This window comes from Pelobates fuscus, chromosome 4, assembly GCF_036172605.1.
Source record: "Pelobates fuscus isolate aPelFus1 chromosome 4, aPelFus1.pri, whole genome shotgun sequence".
Lineage (NCBI taxonomy): Eukaryota > Metazoa > Chordata > Amphibia > Anura > Pelobatidae > Pelobates > Pelobates fuscus.
In genome coordinates this window covers 241591446-241608940 of record NC_086320.1, presented here as the reverse complement: position 1 = coordinate 241608940, position 17495 = coordinate 241591446, and the positions used below count along the sequence as shown (strand labels likewise).

General features: G+C 40.3%; 1 protein-coding gene across 1 annotated transcript in view; it reads left to right on the top strand.

Annotated features, from left to right (window-relative positions):
* Positions 1-17495, top strand: part of LOC134608844 (polycystin-1-like protein 1) — a 363482-nt gene that overhangs the window by 287220 nt on the left and 58767 nt on the right. Inside the window, exons 6-7 of the mRNA XM_063452022.1 lie at positions 14048-14152; positions 14906-15046. Coding sequence (XP_063308092.1) covers positions 14048-14152; positions 14906-15046 — 246 coding nt within the window. The remainder of the gene's footprint in view (positions 1-14047; positions 14153-14905; positions 15047-17495) is intronic.

Below are 17495 nucleotides of genomic sequence, written 5' to 3'. Positions count from 1 at the left end.
GTAGGGTGTGTGGGGCAATGTGTGTATGAGGGGGCTGTGTATGTGTGTGTGTGTGAGGCAATGTGTGTAAATGTGTATGGTGTGTGGGGGGGCAGTGTGTGTGTATGGGGGGCAGTGTGTGAATGTGTATGGTGTGTGGGGGTAGTGTGTTTATGGGGCTAGAGTTCACTCTCACCACTGCAACCACCAGGAATCCCTGGTGGTCACAGTGTTGAGAGTGAACTCTAGCCCGTAGCTCCAGGGCTAGAGTTTACTTTCGCCAGAGCCGTAACGTTGCCGTGGTAACCGTGGCAACAATCTGTGCTCGCGCAAGAAGGACCCAGAGGAGCTGCAGGCTGAGCTCCCGGGTCCTCTCTTCCTCCCTCCCCTGCCGGCTGCCCGCACGGTGCCTGCGGACAGGGGAGGGGGCAATTGCCCTCCTCTTACTCCCCCCTACCCCTCTTCTTACCCCCCCTCCCCCTCTTCTTACTCCCCCCTCTTCTTACTCCCCCCTCCCCCTCTTCTTACCCCCTTCTTACTCCCACCCCCTCTCTTCTTACCCCCCTCCCCCCTCTTCTTACCCCCCTCCCCTCTTCTTACTCCCCCTCCCCCTCTTCTTACCCCCTTCTTACTCCCCCCTCCCCCTCTTCTTACTCCCCCTCTCTTCTTACTCCCCCCTCCTCTCTTCTTACCCCCTCTCTCTCTTCTTACACCCCCTCCCTCTCTTTTTACCCCCTCCCTCTCTTCTTACCCCCTCTCTTCTTACCCCCTCACTCTCTCTTCTTACCCCCCTCTTCTTACCCCCCTCCCTCTCTCTTCTTACCCTCCTCCCTCTCTCTTCTTACCCCCCTCTCTTCTTACCCCCTCCCTCTTCTTACCCCCTCTCTTTTTACCCCCTTTCTTTTTACTCCCTCCCCTCCCTCTCTCTTTTTGCCCCCCTCCCCTCCCTCTCTCTTTTTGCCCCCCTCCCCTCCCTTTCTCTTTTGCCCCCCTCCCTTTCTCTTTTGCCCCCCTCCCTTTCTCTTTTTGCCCCCCTCCCCTCCCTTTCTCTTTTTGCCCCCCCTCCCCTCCTTTTCTCTTTTTGCCCCCCCTCCCTTTCTCTTTTTGCCCCCCCCACCTTTCTCTTTTTGCCCCCCCTCCCCTCCTTTTCTCTTTTTGCCCCCCTCCCCTTCTCTTTTTGCCCCCCCTCCCCTTCTCTTTTTGCCCCTCCCCTCCTTCTATTTAGCAGACATTAGGCAGAGTAGGACCTGCCAAATATGGGGTACATTGGCGTTGTGGCAGGCTTATGCAATGTATGATCATATAATGTAGCTAAATCCCCCATAGTTTTTCACATAAAGTACAGTGGGATCTCGGTTTACAAACGCCTCGGTTAACATAATTTTCGGTTTACAAATGAAAATCCATTGAAAATAATGCCTCAGTTTACAATTTTTTTTCGCAATACATAGCAAGTTTCCCCAGAATGCATTGCACCTGGGAGGTTTATAGCACCGCCCCCTGCATGCTGGAGCCTGTGGGTAGCATGTGGCGTGTGGAGGTGTTGGAGCGGCTTTTGCATCGAGTTTTGGAGCCATTCTGGAAATTGTTTGCAGTGGTTTGGGGACTTTTTGGTGCATTTCTCAAGCTGTGGAAAAGTAGAGAGCTGAGCTTCGTCATTTGCATGCCTTTTATTGTGTGTTCTGCATTGTGGGTTGGTTTCCATGCCAGCTCATTTTGACTTTTTTCTGACCTCCAGAACGGATTAATTGGTTTTTAATGCATTCCCATGGGAAACCGCGTTTCGGTTTACACATTTTTCGCAATAACAAACGTCCCGGAGAACTCATTAAATTCATAAAATGAGGTCCCACTGTACTTAGTTATTTCTCCTCTTGTTTTGCCTATTATATCTTGTCTTGTTTTACTGTGTATTCCCATTCCATGTACAGTCCTGTTTTGTCCTGCCCATGTTATGTTAATGTTTCCCTTATGCATTGTGTACATGTTCTGGGTTTAGCTTCCTATCCTTCTCTGGTTCTGGGATCTACTGGTTCTGTGTTGTTTTCATGTTTGGTGCCTATCCTAACCTTGCCTTGTTTCTGTACTTGCCTTGTTTCTGTTTACATTCCTGCTGCCGAGCCTCCCTATTCAGCTCCTGGGAGGTTTGCTTATTTCCATGCTCCTAGTTCCTGGGATCCGCAGAAGCTGCATCAGGGCCCTGGTATGTGGCCGCACAAACGCTGGTGCTCAACACCAGGGGGCATGTGGTTACCCTGCACTAGGCCCTGATTGTTCATTTCCACGAGGTTTACTCCGATCATCATCAGGCACACAAGGGTCCCGGTTTCCGTACCACCACCCGTGACACTTCCCAACTTCCTTAAGATTATATAAGGATCTATAGAAGTCAACAAATGCTTTTGCGATATTGTTTGGAGTTGTTAAATGTTTATCACCTAAGATAATTTTTTTTATGGATTTATCTTAAAAAGATAGTTCTTAATTTTAATTTTATTTGGAAGATTTTTTCGCGCATGCGCGACTGGGTCTCTCTCCGCGTATAGACGCCGTATACCCTCTGTGGCCACCGTACCTTCTAACGTGGCTTATGACGCTATTGCGTCCAGTCACGTGTGAGAGGCGTTCCGATCTTTCCGAGATGTATGGCACTCTTAATTGATTCCCAGGTATAATCTAATGTAACGGATCGCCTGGCACCCCGACTGGGTACCTCCGTTAAAGGATGCTCCTAGTGTTTCCTGAGGACTCCAAGCACTCTGGCAGACACCACAATCACCGTATCGGAGAAGCACATGAATCCTCTAAAGCCTCTGAATGCTGTAGACAGTTGAATAGGAACCATACGAATAGGTTTACACTCCTAGCAGTCAAACTGGAACAGCATACAATAAATCCTCCCCCAATAATGAGACGACACTTCACTTTGAGGGTTAAACAGGAACTGAATGTGTTGGCACATACAGCCTCTTTTATTTACCATCCACAAAACATAATACTGCCCACAGGGTTTTGCAGAACAACCAATAAACACATTACCACACATACAATGCAAGTACAACAGCCAATCAGACACAATGGGACAATAGAAACACACCCAGCATATTCCTCCCCTCTGCTTAGGAGATAATTGAGTCAATTATTGTATCTACTCAATTATCTCCAAGCTGACAAGTTACACTTTTATTAAAAAAATTTTAACTCCCTGATTTTACATCACATACGAATAAAACTTATATTATTTTAACCAGTATAACTTGGGGACAAACATATCCAAAATTCGCTTGAATAGGTTCAGGGGTTTAACAGTTAGGTCGAAGTCTTTTGTTTTCACTTGCAAGCATGGCTTTTCCCTGGGACAACACCCTGCTGGAGAACAATGGATCCGGGGGAGGGGAAGAGGAAGTGTCCAAAGTTTCAGTAAGTCCATTCACTGTGCTTAAAGGACTAGTAGCCGCACAATAAAATACAATATGCCCAAATACTGTATTTAAAGGGCCAAATCTCCCAGGGGCCATAGTCAGCAGGCAGGAGGCTGGCAAGCAGCCCCCTCCAAGGACACGTGAAGAGGTCGGTTTCGCCACATCTAATATGATTAATTGTATAACTTAAGTTTAGTAATATCTTTTATTTGAAAGATCTGTGCATAGATAATTGTTTATGTGGTTGTTTGTAAAACCTGGACTGCTTATATTCTTTTTGACTTTCTACTTCAGCCATTTATTTACTTATTCCTTATCATGTCTTTTTTTTACTTTTATGTATTAAAGGACCACTCTAGGCACCCAGACCACTTCAGCTTAATGAGGTGGTTTGGGTGCCAGGTCCCTCTAGGAGTAACCCTTTTTTTTTATAAACATAGCAGTTTCAGAGAAACTGCTATGTTTATACTGAGGGTTAATCCAGCCTCCAAAACCTCTAGTGGCTGTCTCATTGACAGCCACTAGAGGCGCTTGCGTGCTTCTCACTGTAAATGCTTCCCTACGTCGCAAGGAAGAAGGAGAGGAGGAGGAAGTTTAACCCCTTCCTCCCCCTAGAGCCCGGCGGGAGTGGGTCACTGAGGGTGGGGGCACCCTCAGGGCACTCTGGTGCCAGGAAAACAAGTATGTTTTCCTGGCACTAGAGTGGTCCTTTAATTTGATATATTGATTGGATTATTTTTAACATATGTTTGTTTAATGAAATTTCTAATTGTTTACTTAATTAATGGATTGTCTGTTTATAACTTGTGTATATATAAGTGCAATTTTGTCACTGTGGTGTTAGCTTGATAAAGACCTGAATAGGTCGAAACGTTGCAATAAATCTGCCTGGAGAACAATCACAGTGAGTACCTGGGATTTTTTCTATTAACATATTAAGTGCAATCATAATGCCTTTTATCCATGGTGTGCCCCAGGTCGAGTCTCAGACAAATGAAAAAAATGACATAAAAAAAATACATAAGTAAGGAGACATGAATACATATGTCCCTCTTAGACAAATCCTTCCAAAGTTTGCAGGAATGAGAATATTAATGAGAGGAGAGAGGCCTCCATAACCATACTAAAACTAAACACTACTCTAAGCATCCAACATCAGTTTAACTAAATATACTTCCATATCGATTTTGCCTTATCTAGGGTGCCTATACCATAAAATATATCCATCCCTATTCATACTGCCAGCCTATGGCCAAAGGGTGAAGCCATTAAGTTAGTTAATATTATAATATTTAATTTGTACTAAGAAAGTTTTATATTCATAAGAAGCCAAATGGACCATTCAGATATCCTTAAAGGTCGCCATAGGCCCATCCCACATGCCCAGATCCTACCAAATTGCCACTCTGTTCTAACCTCATCCATCACATTTTTCACCGTACTAGTGCCCGTTTCAATATTCTCTGTATTCCCATTAGACCATTTTCTTGTGATAAGTGAAAAAGCAAATCATCTAACTGTGAAACCATTCATATTATTACTAATATGTGAGCAACCCACTTCTATATCCATTGTGGGGTAGACTTATCCTATCCTTGGTATTAAAGTCGAATCCTTGCACTACTACAAATACATGTGATTATGTCTATAGAAATACCTCTGTAAATAATCCTTCATGCCAAAACTCTATATCTAAGAATTGTGAAACCACTAGGTCCATGTGCTACTCTCTATTGTGCGATTTAAATTCAACCCCCTACTCATCATAAGGCACTGATATATATGATTTACCAGTGTAAAACTCTATATCTAAGAAATGTGAAACCACTAGGTCCAAGTGCTACTCTCTATTATACCATTATTTATATTTACCTAAATCTTAAATTCAACCCCCTACTCATCATAAGGCACTAATATAAATGATTTACCAGTATATAGCTCTATATGTTTAACCCTCCAGTTTATTTTATATATATATTCAGTGAGAGGAAAAAAAAGGAGGGCGGGGGGAGGGAAGGTATAACATGCATGCTACATAGGATACCGCCATTGAACAGGGCTAGGTTTACTAGTGGCTATGTCTCTTCTAAAGAAAAAGGAATGATCATTGTCCTGAAATATATCTATTGCAGATTCCAGGATTTTTTAAAAGGGACATAATAAAATCAATAAAAATACTATTATGTACCTGGAGAGAAAAAACAGACGTGGACCCCTTGGCACAGTGCCTAGAGGGATATTGGCTATACCTCACTGATAATACCTTACAAGGTTGAAACGATTGTCTGGGGTTACCGTATCTCCTGTGCAGAGAGAACTTGCTGGCATTTCAGATCTGGACCGCCCGTATGGGTGGGACCAGTCTGATATGATTCAGAGATGTTCTTTCTGTAATAGCACAAGTTGAGCTAAAACCAGCTTGAGATCTGAGCGGGGTCCCTACGAATGGTGTGTGGGGCCCTAAATACCAATAAGGGGGGGCCTATTGTCCTCTCACCCGACTCCACCCCTGAGCGGTGGGTGGGGGCCCTAAATTAGAATAAAGGGGCCCCCACCTGCCACTCAGGGGTGGTGTCTGGGGCGGAGAGCAATAGGTCCCCCCCTTATTCTGATTTAGGGCCCCCACCCACCGCTTAGGGGTGGGGGCCGGGGGACACACAATAGGTTGCCCCCATTGTCATCCAGGGCCACTCAGGGGTGGGGGCTGGGGGGGGGTAATAGGTCCCCCCTTCAGTTTAACAGCCGCCACTCGCGCAGCACAGATGGGGGCTCAGGAGGGGCTGCTCACTGTTTACTAGCCATAACCCTACTCGCGGTATAGCGAATAGGGGCAGAATTTACTAATACTATGTAATATTTACTTCGTATTAGTAAATTTGGCTGAAAGACCAATTTAGGTCTTTCAGCCTTTTAGTAGATAGCTCCCTAATACCGTGGGTATTAGGGAGTTATCTACTTACTCATTCCCATCCATTGACTGGATAAGTAACTTACATTTTATATGAACGTGTTACTTGATTGTTGTAAGAGTTGCAAATGCTTACCGCTGAATCTTGGCTATGTTAGTATACTTTTTATTTAAACTGGTATACAGTGTAACATTCCTCATTCTTCCACTGGGTATATTAGTACTTCGGCAATTCTGTATCCGAATGTCCGAATTGCTCGAAATTCGTCCGAATTGACATTTGGAACGAAACAAATTGCACATGTCTAGCAACCATATATGAACATAATCCCCTCTAACTTGACTATATCTCCAATGTAAACTCGTACATACATAACTACTATTTTCTGTAGTCTTTTTTTCTAAAAGTAACTCTAATTTACTCACTACTCCCCCCACCCCATATATAGATTTTTTTTACATATCTCTTTATTCTTAAATAATTGAATATCTCTCCTATGGGAGACAATTTAGATATGCCTGATGTTCTGCTTTTTTTTTTCAGGGCTCTATATCAATATCTTCTATAGCAGATTTAATAATATCTACTGAGTTTGTATCAATGCCCTTATTAGTTAGATCCATGTTCTTCTTAAACTTTTGCTAATTAACTATTTTTTTGTGAAGAAATACTATAAATGCTTTTTCTTTTTAATTTGTATGTCTTTGCCTACTTCTGATGTTGTTTTCCAAAACAAAGAACTCGGCTTATATTACATTCAGGCAGTTCTTGCTCAATATTATACCAATTTTCATTTAAAACGCACTCTAACTGTGAAAGGCCTGCTTGCCTTATAATTTTCCTTAATGTTGGACATACCCAGACCTCCCTGTGATGATTTGAGCACGAGAGCCTTAAGAAACACTTTAGAACAAGGCTTCCCAAACTTTTATGGGCTGTGACACACTTTTGAAAAAAAAATTTCACGACTCGCTTGTAATGCATATTTAAAAAAATAATTAACTTGGCACATCATGGCAATTAGCTCAATTTTTTTTTTTTTTATTATGTGGCATTCAGGTAGGCACATTTTCATATTGTAGTATGCAAGAGAAACATAAAGTACACACCTAAGATCTGAGTGGCACGTATCACACTGATAAAACAGTAAGTAGACATGGGTGCATAGAGGGCTCATTGCCCGAGGCTCTAAGGTGGGAATAGATGGTCTAATGGGTAAAAGCGGTGTGTCAGAGGCCCGTGGGGCAGTTTTAGGTAGTAGTGAGTGGATTTGGCACTTAAACTATATCACATGAGCGAGGTCCTAGGTATGTGAGAGAGACTACAGGGTGTAAGAACTCCACAACCCTGGGATTCATAGGGGGTGGAGGGGAGGGCAAGGTTATAATGTATAAAGACATTGCTATAAGTAATATGAGCCATTGCAGGGGTAGTTAATGTGTATCGCTGTACAGGTTTGCCGGGAAAGGGTGACCAGAAGAGGGTGAAGTGGCAAGGCTAATGGTAACAACGTAAAATGCAGTGGATTAAAACAAGTTATAATAACGTTCAACAGAGAATAAGGATTATATAATTAGCTTCTCCACTATAATTCTGTGGAGTCTGGAGACTACGTGTCTGCATCCTGAATCTTGTGAACACGGTGCAATTTCATTCTGGGGCTGTAGTTCCTGATGGAGTGAAGGCAGCGATATTGGCAACGTCCCAATGATGCTTCGACCTGGTTGATGTGTCTGTGGACGTTGTTAGGCCCAATGATTGCAGGAACATTGGTGCCTCAGATAGCAAAGTTAGCCAGTGGTGGTGGCCCTCTCTGTCCGCAGTTAGCACTCTTGGGTAGCCCCAGTTATATGGGATGTCAAAACAGCTCTCAAAACTGAGGTCACCTCTTTCAGGGAGGCACGCCATTGAAGGGTCTGGCGACTGAGATCTTGGAAGAAGCTCAGGGAGTGTGTTTAGAAGGTGTATGGGATTTGTCCCCTGGTCACCTGCAAGACACTCTCTTTGTCGTTGTGAGATTTAAAGCACAAGATGACATCTTGGAATAGTCCATCAAGTGACAGACCCTTTGCCTGTTTTGGCGGTAGTATAACAGAGAAAACAGCCTTCAGATGAATTTCAGGAGTTCCTCCGTGGATATTTTGTCAGGGAACCCCCTCACCTTCAGATTACGCTGGCGTGCTGAGTCCTCTAGTGTTCTGACTCGTGCGTTCAGTTGTTCGCACGTGGTGGAGATCTTCAGCACTTGTTTTGTTGTGTAGTGTTGTTTGACTCGCAGGTTGTGGACTTCATCTTCCATGATCCTTAACTGGCCTGTCAGCATGCCCAGTTCCTCCTTAAGTACCGCAAGCTCTGAAGTAAAGAAGGCTTTGAGATCGGATACCATGCCTCGAGAGGTCCACATTGGTGTCCAGTTGGGGTTCAGTCTGCCTGTGTGGCAAAGCTTGATTGCTTTGTTGGCATGGGCACATCGCTGAAATCTTTGTCCTCTGAGGCTGAGAGCGAGTCCAGTGCTTTATTAAGTAAGAGGTTCGCCATTTTGGGCCTGCAGAAAGTAGCTGGCTGATATCGCAGGTAAGCCCTGTGCTTTACCCCTGAGCCTTTTTGGAGTGCTTCCCAATGATGTACTAAGGGTTGTAGTTGATTTAGGTACTGAGGGGTAAGGCAATAATCCACTCTGTAGTGCTGTATTTGTGCGTTGTCGTCTGAGCTCCGGCGCCATGCGTCTTGTTGGCTCCCCGGCTAGCTCGGCCCCATGGCAATGAGCTTTAGATGCATAAACTTGGCACACCATGGAAATCAGCTTTAGAGGAATGATATTGGCACACCATGGCAATCAGTTTTAAAGATATAAAACTGGTATGTAATGGCAAGCGGTAGTAGAGGCATAAAATTGGCACAGCATAGCGGTTTTAGATGCATTTAATTGGCATACCATGGCAATCCGTTTCAGACAGATAAAATTGGCACACCATGGCAGTCAGATTTAGATGCCTAAACTTGGCACAAAATAGCAAACAATTTTAGATGCATAAACTTGGCACATCATGGCAGTTTTAGATGCATCAAATTGTCACACCATGCCAATATGGTTTTTTTTTTAATTCTTTATTTTTGATGTGCAAAAGCTTGACAGACATGTTTAATTTGCCACGATAATAGTTACAGGCATTTCAAAAGACATATTTCTGTGGCAATTAAGAAAGGGTGCACATTTTTTTTTTTCAAGAGTAACAAACAAGCAGAAACACGGTATGTCAGATAATGAGATGGTAGGAAGCACAAGTTAAACATATCGAGAAGACTAGCGATAATAGTGTTTAAAATAAGTGAATCTATGAATGATATCTATTTCTGTAGCTTAGTAGCCGCTGGATGTTATTCATAAAATGAAGGCAGATTTTAAGTTGACGTTGTCGTAATGTGCTCAACGTGAACTTGCTAACTAAAGAGAGGCCAAACAGGCAGAACCGTTTCGCCCCAGGACACACAATTCGGAACATTATACAGGCAAAAACATTAATGGCATGCTAGAATAGCCTGACTGGCATAGAGACATAAAGGAAACAGGCTGCACAATGCTTAGTCTCAGTGGCGAGTGCAGGTCATTTTAAATTAGATATGCAAACAAAGTATAGACGTCTATTGACTACAAGTTATAGTTGCACTCGGTAGCTAAATCTGCGTGATTTATGAAAAATATACAAGCTAAACAAGAGCAGTGCCAAAGGGTTGATTGTGTGGAACACGAATTGAGAGTATCGATTTAAAAAGTAAGTTATAAGTAAAACCCCCTAGCTACCTTAGCATCTTAGCTTAATAGCCTCTGTTATGGCTGCGAGTGATGGGGTATGTAGAAAAATAAGGCTGAACAAAATAAGAATCATAAAATAAATTATACACATCAGCAGACATGCGTGTGCATTCCAGAGGGGCAAAGAAAGTCAAGTGTCTATATATATATATATATATATATATATATATATATATATACACACCGTATATATATATAAATATATATACACCGTATATATTCGAGTATAAGCCGACCCGAATATAAGCCGAGGCCCCTAATTTTACCCCCAAAAATTGGGAAAACTTATTGACTTGAGTATAAGACTAGGGTGGGAAATGCAGCAGCTACTGGTAAATTTCTAAATAAAATTCGATCCTAAAAAAATTATATTAATTGAATATTTATTTACAGTGTGTGTATATAATGAATGCAGTGTGTGTATGAGAATGCAGTGTGTGTGTATGAGAATGCAGTGTGTGTGTGTGTGTATGAGAATGCAGTGTGTGTGTGTATGAGTGCAGTGTGTGTGTGTGTGTGATGCAGAGCCTTGGTGGGGGGTTATTTTTTAATTATTATTTTAATATTGTTTTTTTGTTTCATTAATATTTTTTTTATTATTATTATTTGTTTTATTGTTTTTTTTCATTATTTTATTATTATTATTATTTATATATACGGTAATAATTTTTTCGTCCCCCCTCCCTGCTTCCTAGCTGACCAGGGAGGGGGGGCTCTCACTCCCTGGTGGTCCAGTGGCATTGGTAGTTCAGTGAGGGGAAGAGGGGGGCTGGCAGGTAGCACTTACCTCTCCTGCAGCTCCTGTCAGCTCCCTTCTCCTCCGCGCCGGTCCGATCAGCTCCCCTGTCAGCTCACAGTGTAAGTCTCGCGAGAGCCGCACTATGAGCCCGCGGCTCTCGCGAGACTTACACTGGGAGCTGACAGAGGTGCTGAACGGACCGGCACAGAGGAGAAGGGATCTGACAGGAGCTGCAGGAGAGGTAAGCGCTCGCTGCCAGTCCCCTGTCTGTATTATGGCAATGTAAATTGCCATAATACAGACAGTGACTCGAGTATATACGGTATATATATATATATATATATATATATATATCAATGTTGTGTATAAAACTACAAACTTTACAATATATTTGCATTAATAAACAAACAAATTAAATTAAGAAGACATAATACATCACAATGGCAAATTGTGGAGAGACCCGATGATTTGGGAAAGATGGAGACCTAGCTGGAATGTGTAAATAATCCAGTAGAAACATTCCAAATTTGTGGGAACAATTTTGAGTTCAGAGTAAAAAAGAAAAATTGTTCTAAGTAACAGGTAAAGGTATTAAATTTCTAGGACATAAGTAGCCTAGTACAGATACCCAGTGTTCTAATGGTGAAACCATAGCGACCAAATGTTATTATATTTTCTATGTTACCATTATTAAAATTTAAGATTTACATTTTTTATTACTCCTTGATAGTTTCTTTGGGTTTTGATTTCCATTATACTAGGAATCTCTTCTTTTTTCCCAGTATCTGGAAATATAAAGTTTCACAGGCGTAAAAATATGGGTTAATAAACATGATGTTGATTTAAATAGTCTAGGGAAATCAAGATGAAATAGGATTTTTTCTGCAAATAATGTAGGAATATTTAAGTTTAGATCTAAGAAGTCGAGAAACATCCTGTTTAACAATCCCACCAGATATGTTTGAGTGTAAAGGGTACAGTACTTTATTACACCTCCAACGTAGATCTTACATTTACATAACTTAGTAGGGACCATTTAACATCTTGATTTATTTTCTAGTCAACTCTAAAGATTTAAACTAAGTTTTTATAGAGAAAGTCCTGTTCAGATCGTATTCACATTTTATAATAGAACTTGTCTTTGTATCAAGGTCCTTTTTATTAAAGGGACACTATAGGCACCCAGACCACTTCAGCTCATTGAAGTGGTCTAGGTGCAGTGTCTCTATTGCACTTAGTGCTGCAATGTTAAAGGAAGGGAGGAAGGATGGGGAGAGCCCGCCATGCGCCATGAACCCCTGGCCATGACGACCAACCTTTCTGTGCCCCCACCTCCCCAACCCCTCAACGACTTGTCAGTAGTTCTGTGATCCATGGATTCCATATTTTGTGGAAGGATTTAGTGTTTTCATGTATCAAGGTGGATACTTTATCCATCTCTACTGTCTCTCTGATTTTAACCATCACCTCCGGCATTGCCGAGATGTTGTTGCATCCACAGTGAGGGGCGATGGTCCTCCGGGGGGCCAATGCAATTTAGTTTGCTATACTTTGAGTTTGTTTTGGGCCCTAGATAGGTTATCATGGGGCTTGTAAATGAGCCATTTCCATGGGTCTAAGGGCAGGTCCGTATATAGGATCCTAAATGCTAGTTGGGCTATTCCCTGCCAGACCCGAAATAGGTGCACGCACCCCCACCAGAGGTGGAGGTACGAGCCTCACTCCATGCATCCCTTCCAGCATTGGTCCATGTTGAATTGGTGCATTTGCTTCAGTCTGAGGGGACAACATACCAGTGGAGCAAGGTCTTGTAGGGTTTCTTAGTATCGTGTCAAGAGGGATGGGTTGTTAATGATGGCGCTTTTCCATGTCACCCTGTCCCATGTCTGAATCAAAGTCGCTAGGCTCGGTGTGGTGCGTTCTGTCGCAATTTTGCTATCCAAAGGTAAAGGGAAGGAAATTCTCTGCCAAAGAGAAAAAAGCATGACCCCCTAGGAATGTTTAACACATGGGTGGGCCTATTCTTATTAACATACAATCAATATCAATTAGCAAACACCTAACTAATCAAATTAGATGACTTACCATTTACTAACAGGAAACAAAACCTTGTGCAATCAAAAACTTTTTCCTATAGATGACTCTTACCTGTAACACTAAAAATAAGTCTTGGAAAAAATCTTAGTTGAAGAATCAGTAAAACTCTCCAGAATATCTCCAAGCACATACTTTGAAGCAGCACTTTGAAGTCAAATTGTGTGTTTGGTGATGTGTGTATGTGTGTGGATTGTGGTATTGCATGTGAGAGGCTGCTTGTGTGGTTGTGTACATGCATGTAGATTGTCAGTAGTTTTGTGTTTGTGGGGACTATTTGTTTATGTTTGTGTGTGAGCTGTCTGTATTTTTTGTATGAGAGGAAGGCTTATTCTTTAGCTCTGTGCATATCTAGCAGTGTGGGTGGTTCAGTGTGGACCGGGCTGGCCAGGCACAGGACAAGGGTAGTAGCTGTGATACCTGACCAGGGCTGCTCTACTCCAGTGGGGATTCATGTTCATTAGTTCAGCAATCCTGCAATGCATAAATTGAGGATTGTCCCTTGCCACCTGCAATCACTGCTTGGTTTGCATTAGCAGATATCTGAAGATCCACTGGGACTCATAATAGGCCAGAGTTTGTCGCTGGCAGCCTTGAGTGCCGTGCAAAGGTACCTCCACATGTGCCATAGGTTGCATAATGTGGTCCTTAAGTGGTTAATTCAAAGTTGTTTTAAAGCTTAAGCCAAAGTTGTTTCTGAGGCTTAGAGTATCACTTTAAATACCTGGCAATGGTTTACATTAGGGGTTCTGGTGTAACTGACCATAAATGTACTTTTTGGCTACATTGAGAGAAATGTGTGATACAATCATGACATTGCTCAATATGTTGCATATGAAATACCCTGTTGTGTCTAATTATTGAAAAAATATATATAAATTTCTGAAATTATTTGAGAAATTATACATATAGCCCTTAAATACTTAACTTAGAGTTTTAATGTTATGTAACACTCTCTGTAGTATGTGACTTCATCTAACACGGTAAATGAAATCCAAAGCATTTGAGGTGTTTCCAAAATAAATGAATTAATCTTGTTTGTTTTGTTTTGTTTTGTTTTTTTGTCTATTTTTTTTTTTTTTTACCACAGCTGATGTTTCTAGGAATCATCATTTTTAATCTGTATTTAGAATTGAGTGTTATGGTCCAAAAAGGAATTTTCGTCTACTGGCAAGAACCCTGGAATTGGATTGAGGTATTGCAACAATATTTTCTTTCTAGCTTGCATTTATTATTAGTGTTTCTTAGACTTTTTAAAGTGTTTGTGCCTCACTAGACATTGTTTGAATTACACAAAATATTCATCCATGCCAGTGTCAGTGGATCATCAGTGTCAAGATGACATTATTTCCCTTCATAACAAATGTCTTAATTACAGTTGCAAGAAAAAGTATGTGAACCCTTTGGAATTATATGGATTTCTGCACAAATTGGTCATAAAATGTGATCTGATCATCATCTAAGTCACAACAATAGACAATCACAGTCTGCTTAACCCCTTAAGGACCAAACTTCTGGAATAAAAGGGAATCATGACATGTCAGGCACGTCATGTGTCCTTAAGGGGTTAAACTAATAACACACAAAGAATGAAATGTTGCCATGTTTTTATTGAACACACCATGTAAACATTCACAGTGCAGGTGGGAAAAGTATGTGAACCCCTAGACTAATGACATCTCCAAGAGCTAATTGGAGTGAGATGTCAGCCAACTGGAGTCCAATCAATGAGATGAGATTGGAGGTGTTGGTTACAGCTGCCCTGCCCTATAAAAAACACACACCATTTCTGGAACAAGAGTGGAACAGATTCTACTGATGATGCTTTAGCCCACTGAGCTATCTCATTGGCTTATGATTAATTTCTGATATATTTCTTCCCTGTAACATAGTATACGAGATACATACATATTTTAAAATAAGCCTTTTACGTGTATTTTATTTGCAGATTTGCATAAGTATGCTCACCCTTGGTTATTACGCAAGTGTTATATTTTATTCTATGCTTGCCATGGATATTATTGTTAAGCTCCAGAAAGGCTTTTTCAGAGAGTTTGTGGATTTCAATGCTATTATTGCTGTGGAACAGGTAAACAAAATTTCTATCTCACATATTTTCTGATTTCCTGTTTCATCTCTTTTTTACCATGCATTAAAATGTTTCTGGATACATAATTTGTATGCATATTTCATAAAATATTTCATATTTCAATGACAATGATAGTAAATGTGTTAAATTGGCAGGTAAATATTTTACAAATGTTTAACAAATGTAGGTGAAAATTGGAACAATTGTGCCTACATTTTTCGTTTTGATTTACAGTTTATAACATTGTATTGTATAGTGAATAAACCCAATTGAACTGTATTGATTACAATGTTTTCTTACTGTTGTCAAAATACTTTCAACACGAAGTTGTTCATGTGATTATTTTAACCCCTTAAGACCGCAGCCAAATGTACAAGTTGTGAACGAAACAAAATGTAAACAAAACCTGCCATTTGCGCTATATGTCTGTCTAAACGTAATTCACCTCTTTCATATTAAATGCACCCCCCCCTTATTATATATCATTTTATTCAGGGGAAACAGGGATTTCATTTAATATCAAATATTTAGCTATGAAACATAATTTAATATGAAAAAAATGGGAGAAAATAAGATTTTTTTTATTATTTTAGTTCTACATGACATTTTAACTGTCAATGTCAGAATACTGTTTGCTTTTACTGCAATAAAATACACATATTTGTATTCAGCAAAGTCTCACGTGTAAAACAGTACCCCCTATGTACAGGTTTTATGATGTTTTGGGAAGATACAGGGTCAAATATAGCATGTTACATTTGAAATTGAAATTCGCCAGATTGGTTACGTTGCCTTTGAGACTGTATAGTAGCCCAGGAAATAAATTTACACCCATAATGGCATACCATTTGTAATAGTAGACGACCCAAGGTATTGCAAATGGGGTATGTCCAGTCTTTTTTAGTAGCCATTTGGTCACAAACACTGGCCAAAGTTAGCGTTAGTATTTGTTTGTGTGTGAAAAATGCAAAAAACGCCAATTTTTGGCCAGTGTTTGTGACTAAGTGGCTACTAAAAAAGACTGGACATACCCCATTTGCAATACCTTGGGTTGTCTACTATTGCAAATAGTATGCCATCATAGGGGTAATTTTCATTCTTGGGCTACCATAGGGTCATAAAAGCAATGTAAGCAATCTGGCGAATTTTAAAGTGAAAAAAATGAAACACAAGCCTTATATTTGACGCTGTAATTTTTGAAAACACCATAAAACCTGTACATGAGGGGTACTGTTGTACTCGGGAGACTTCGCTGAACACAAATATTTGTGTTTCAAAACAGTAAAAAGTATTGCAGCAATAATATCGTCCGTGTAAGTGCTGTTTGTGCGCGAAAAATGCAAAAAACGTCACTTTTACTGGCGATATCATCGTTGTTATACAGTTTACTGTTTTGAAACACTAATATTTGTGTTCAGCGAAGTCTCCCAAGTAAAACAGTACCCCCCATGTACAGGTTTTATGGTGTCTTGGAAAGTTATAGCGTTAAATATAGTGCTAGCAAATTAAATTCCCTATACTTTCGGCATGGGTTGTCAGGCAGGTCCCGCTAATTGTAATTAATTAGGATACCTAATTATGTAAAATTATTACATAAATATATGTGTAGAATTAATATATGTATATATACGTATATATATATAATTTTTTTTAAATATTTTTATTTATATATAGGTATATATATAGTGATATATATGTATATATTTATGTATATAGATATATATTATTTCGTTCTACGTGTATTTTGATATAAATATATATATTAATATCACAATACAGTTAGAACGAAATAAAACACATCTATATATTTTTTAATATTTTATTTTTAATTATTTTTTTTATTTTATTTTTTTACGTATTTACATATTTATTTATTTTATATTATTTATAAATATATATAACAATAATTATATATATATTTAATCAGTATCAGTCTACGTGTAATTTGATATTAATATATATATATAATTATATACCGTATATACTCGAGTATAAGCCGACCCGAATATAAGCCGAGGCCCCTAATTTTACCCCAAAAAACTGGGAAAACTTATTGACTCGAGTATAAGACTAGGGTGGGAAATGCAGCAGCTACTGGTAAATTTCTAAATAAAATTAGATCCTAAAAAAATTATATTAACTGAATATTTATTTACAGTGTGTGTATATAATTAATGCAGTGTGTGTGTGAGTGCTGTGTGTGTGTATGCAGTGTGTGTATGAGTGCAGTGTGTATGAGTGCAGTGTGTATATAATGAATGGAGTGCAGTGTGTGTGTGTATGAGTGCAGTGTGTGTGTGTGTATGAGTGCAGTGTGTGTATAATGAATGCAGTGCAGTGTGTATGCATGAGTGCAGTGTGTGTGCATGAGTGCAGTGTGTGTGCATGAGTGCAGTGTGTGTGCATGAGTGCAGTGTGTGTATGAGTGCAGTGTGTGTGTATGAGTGCA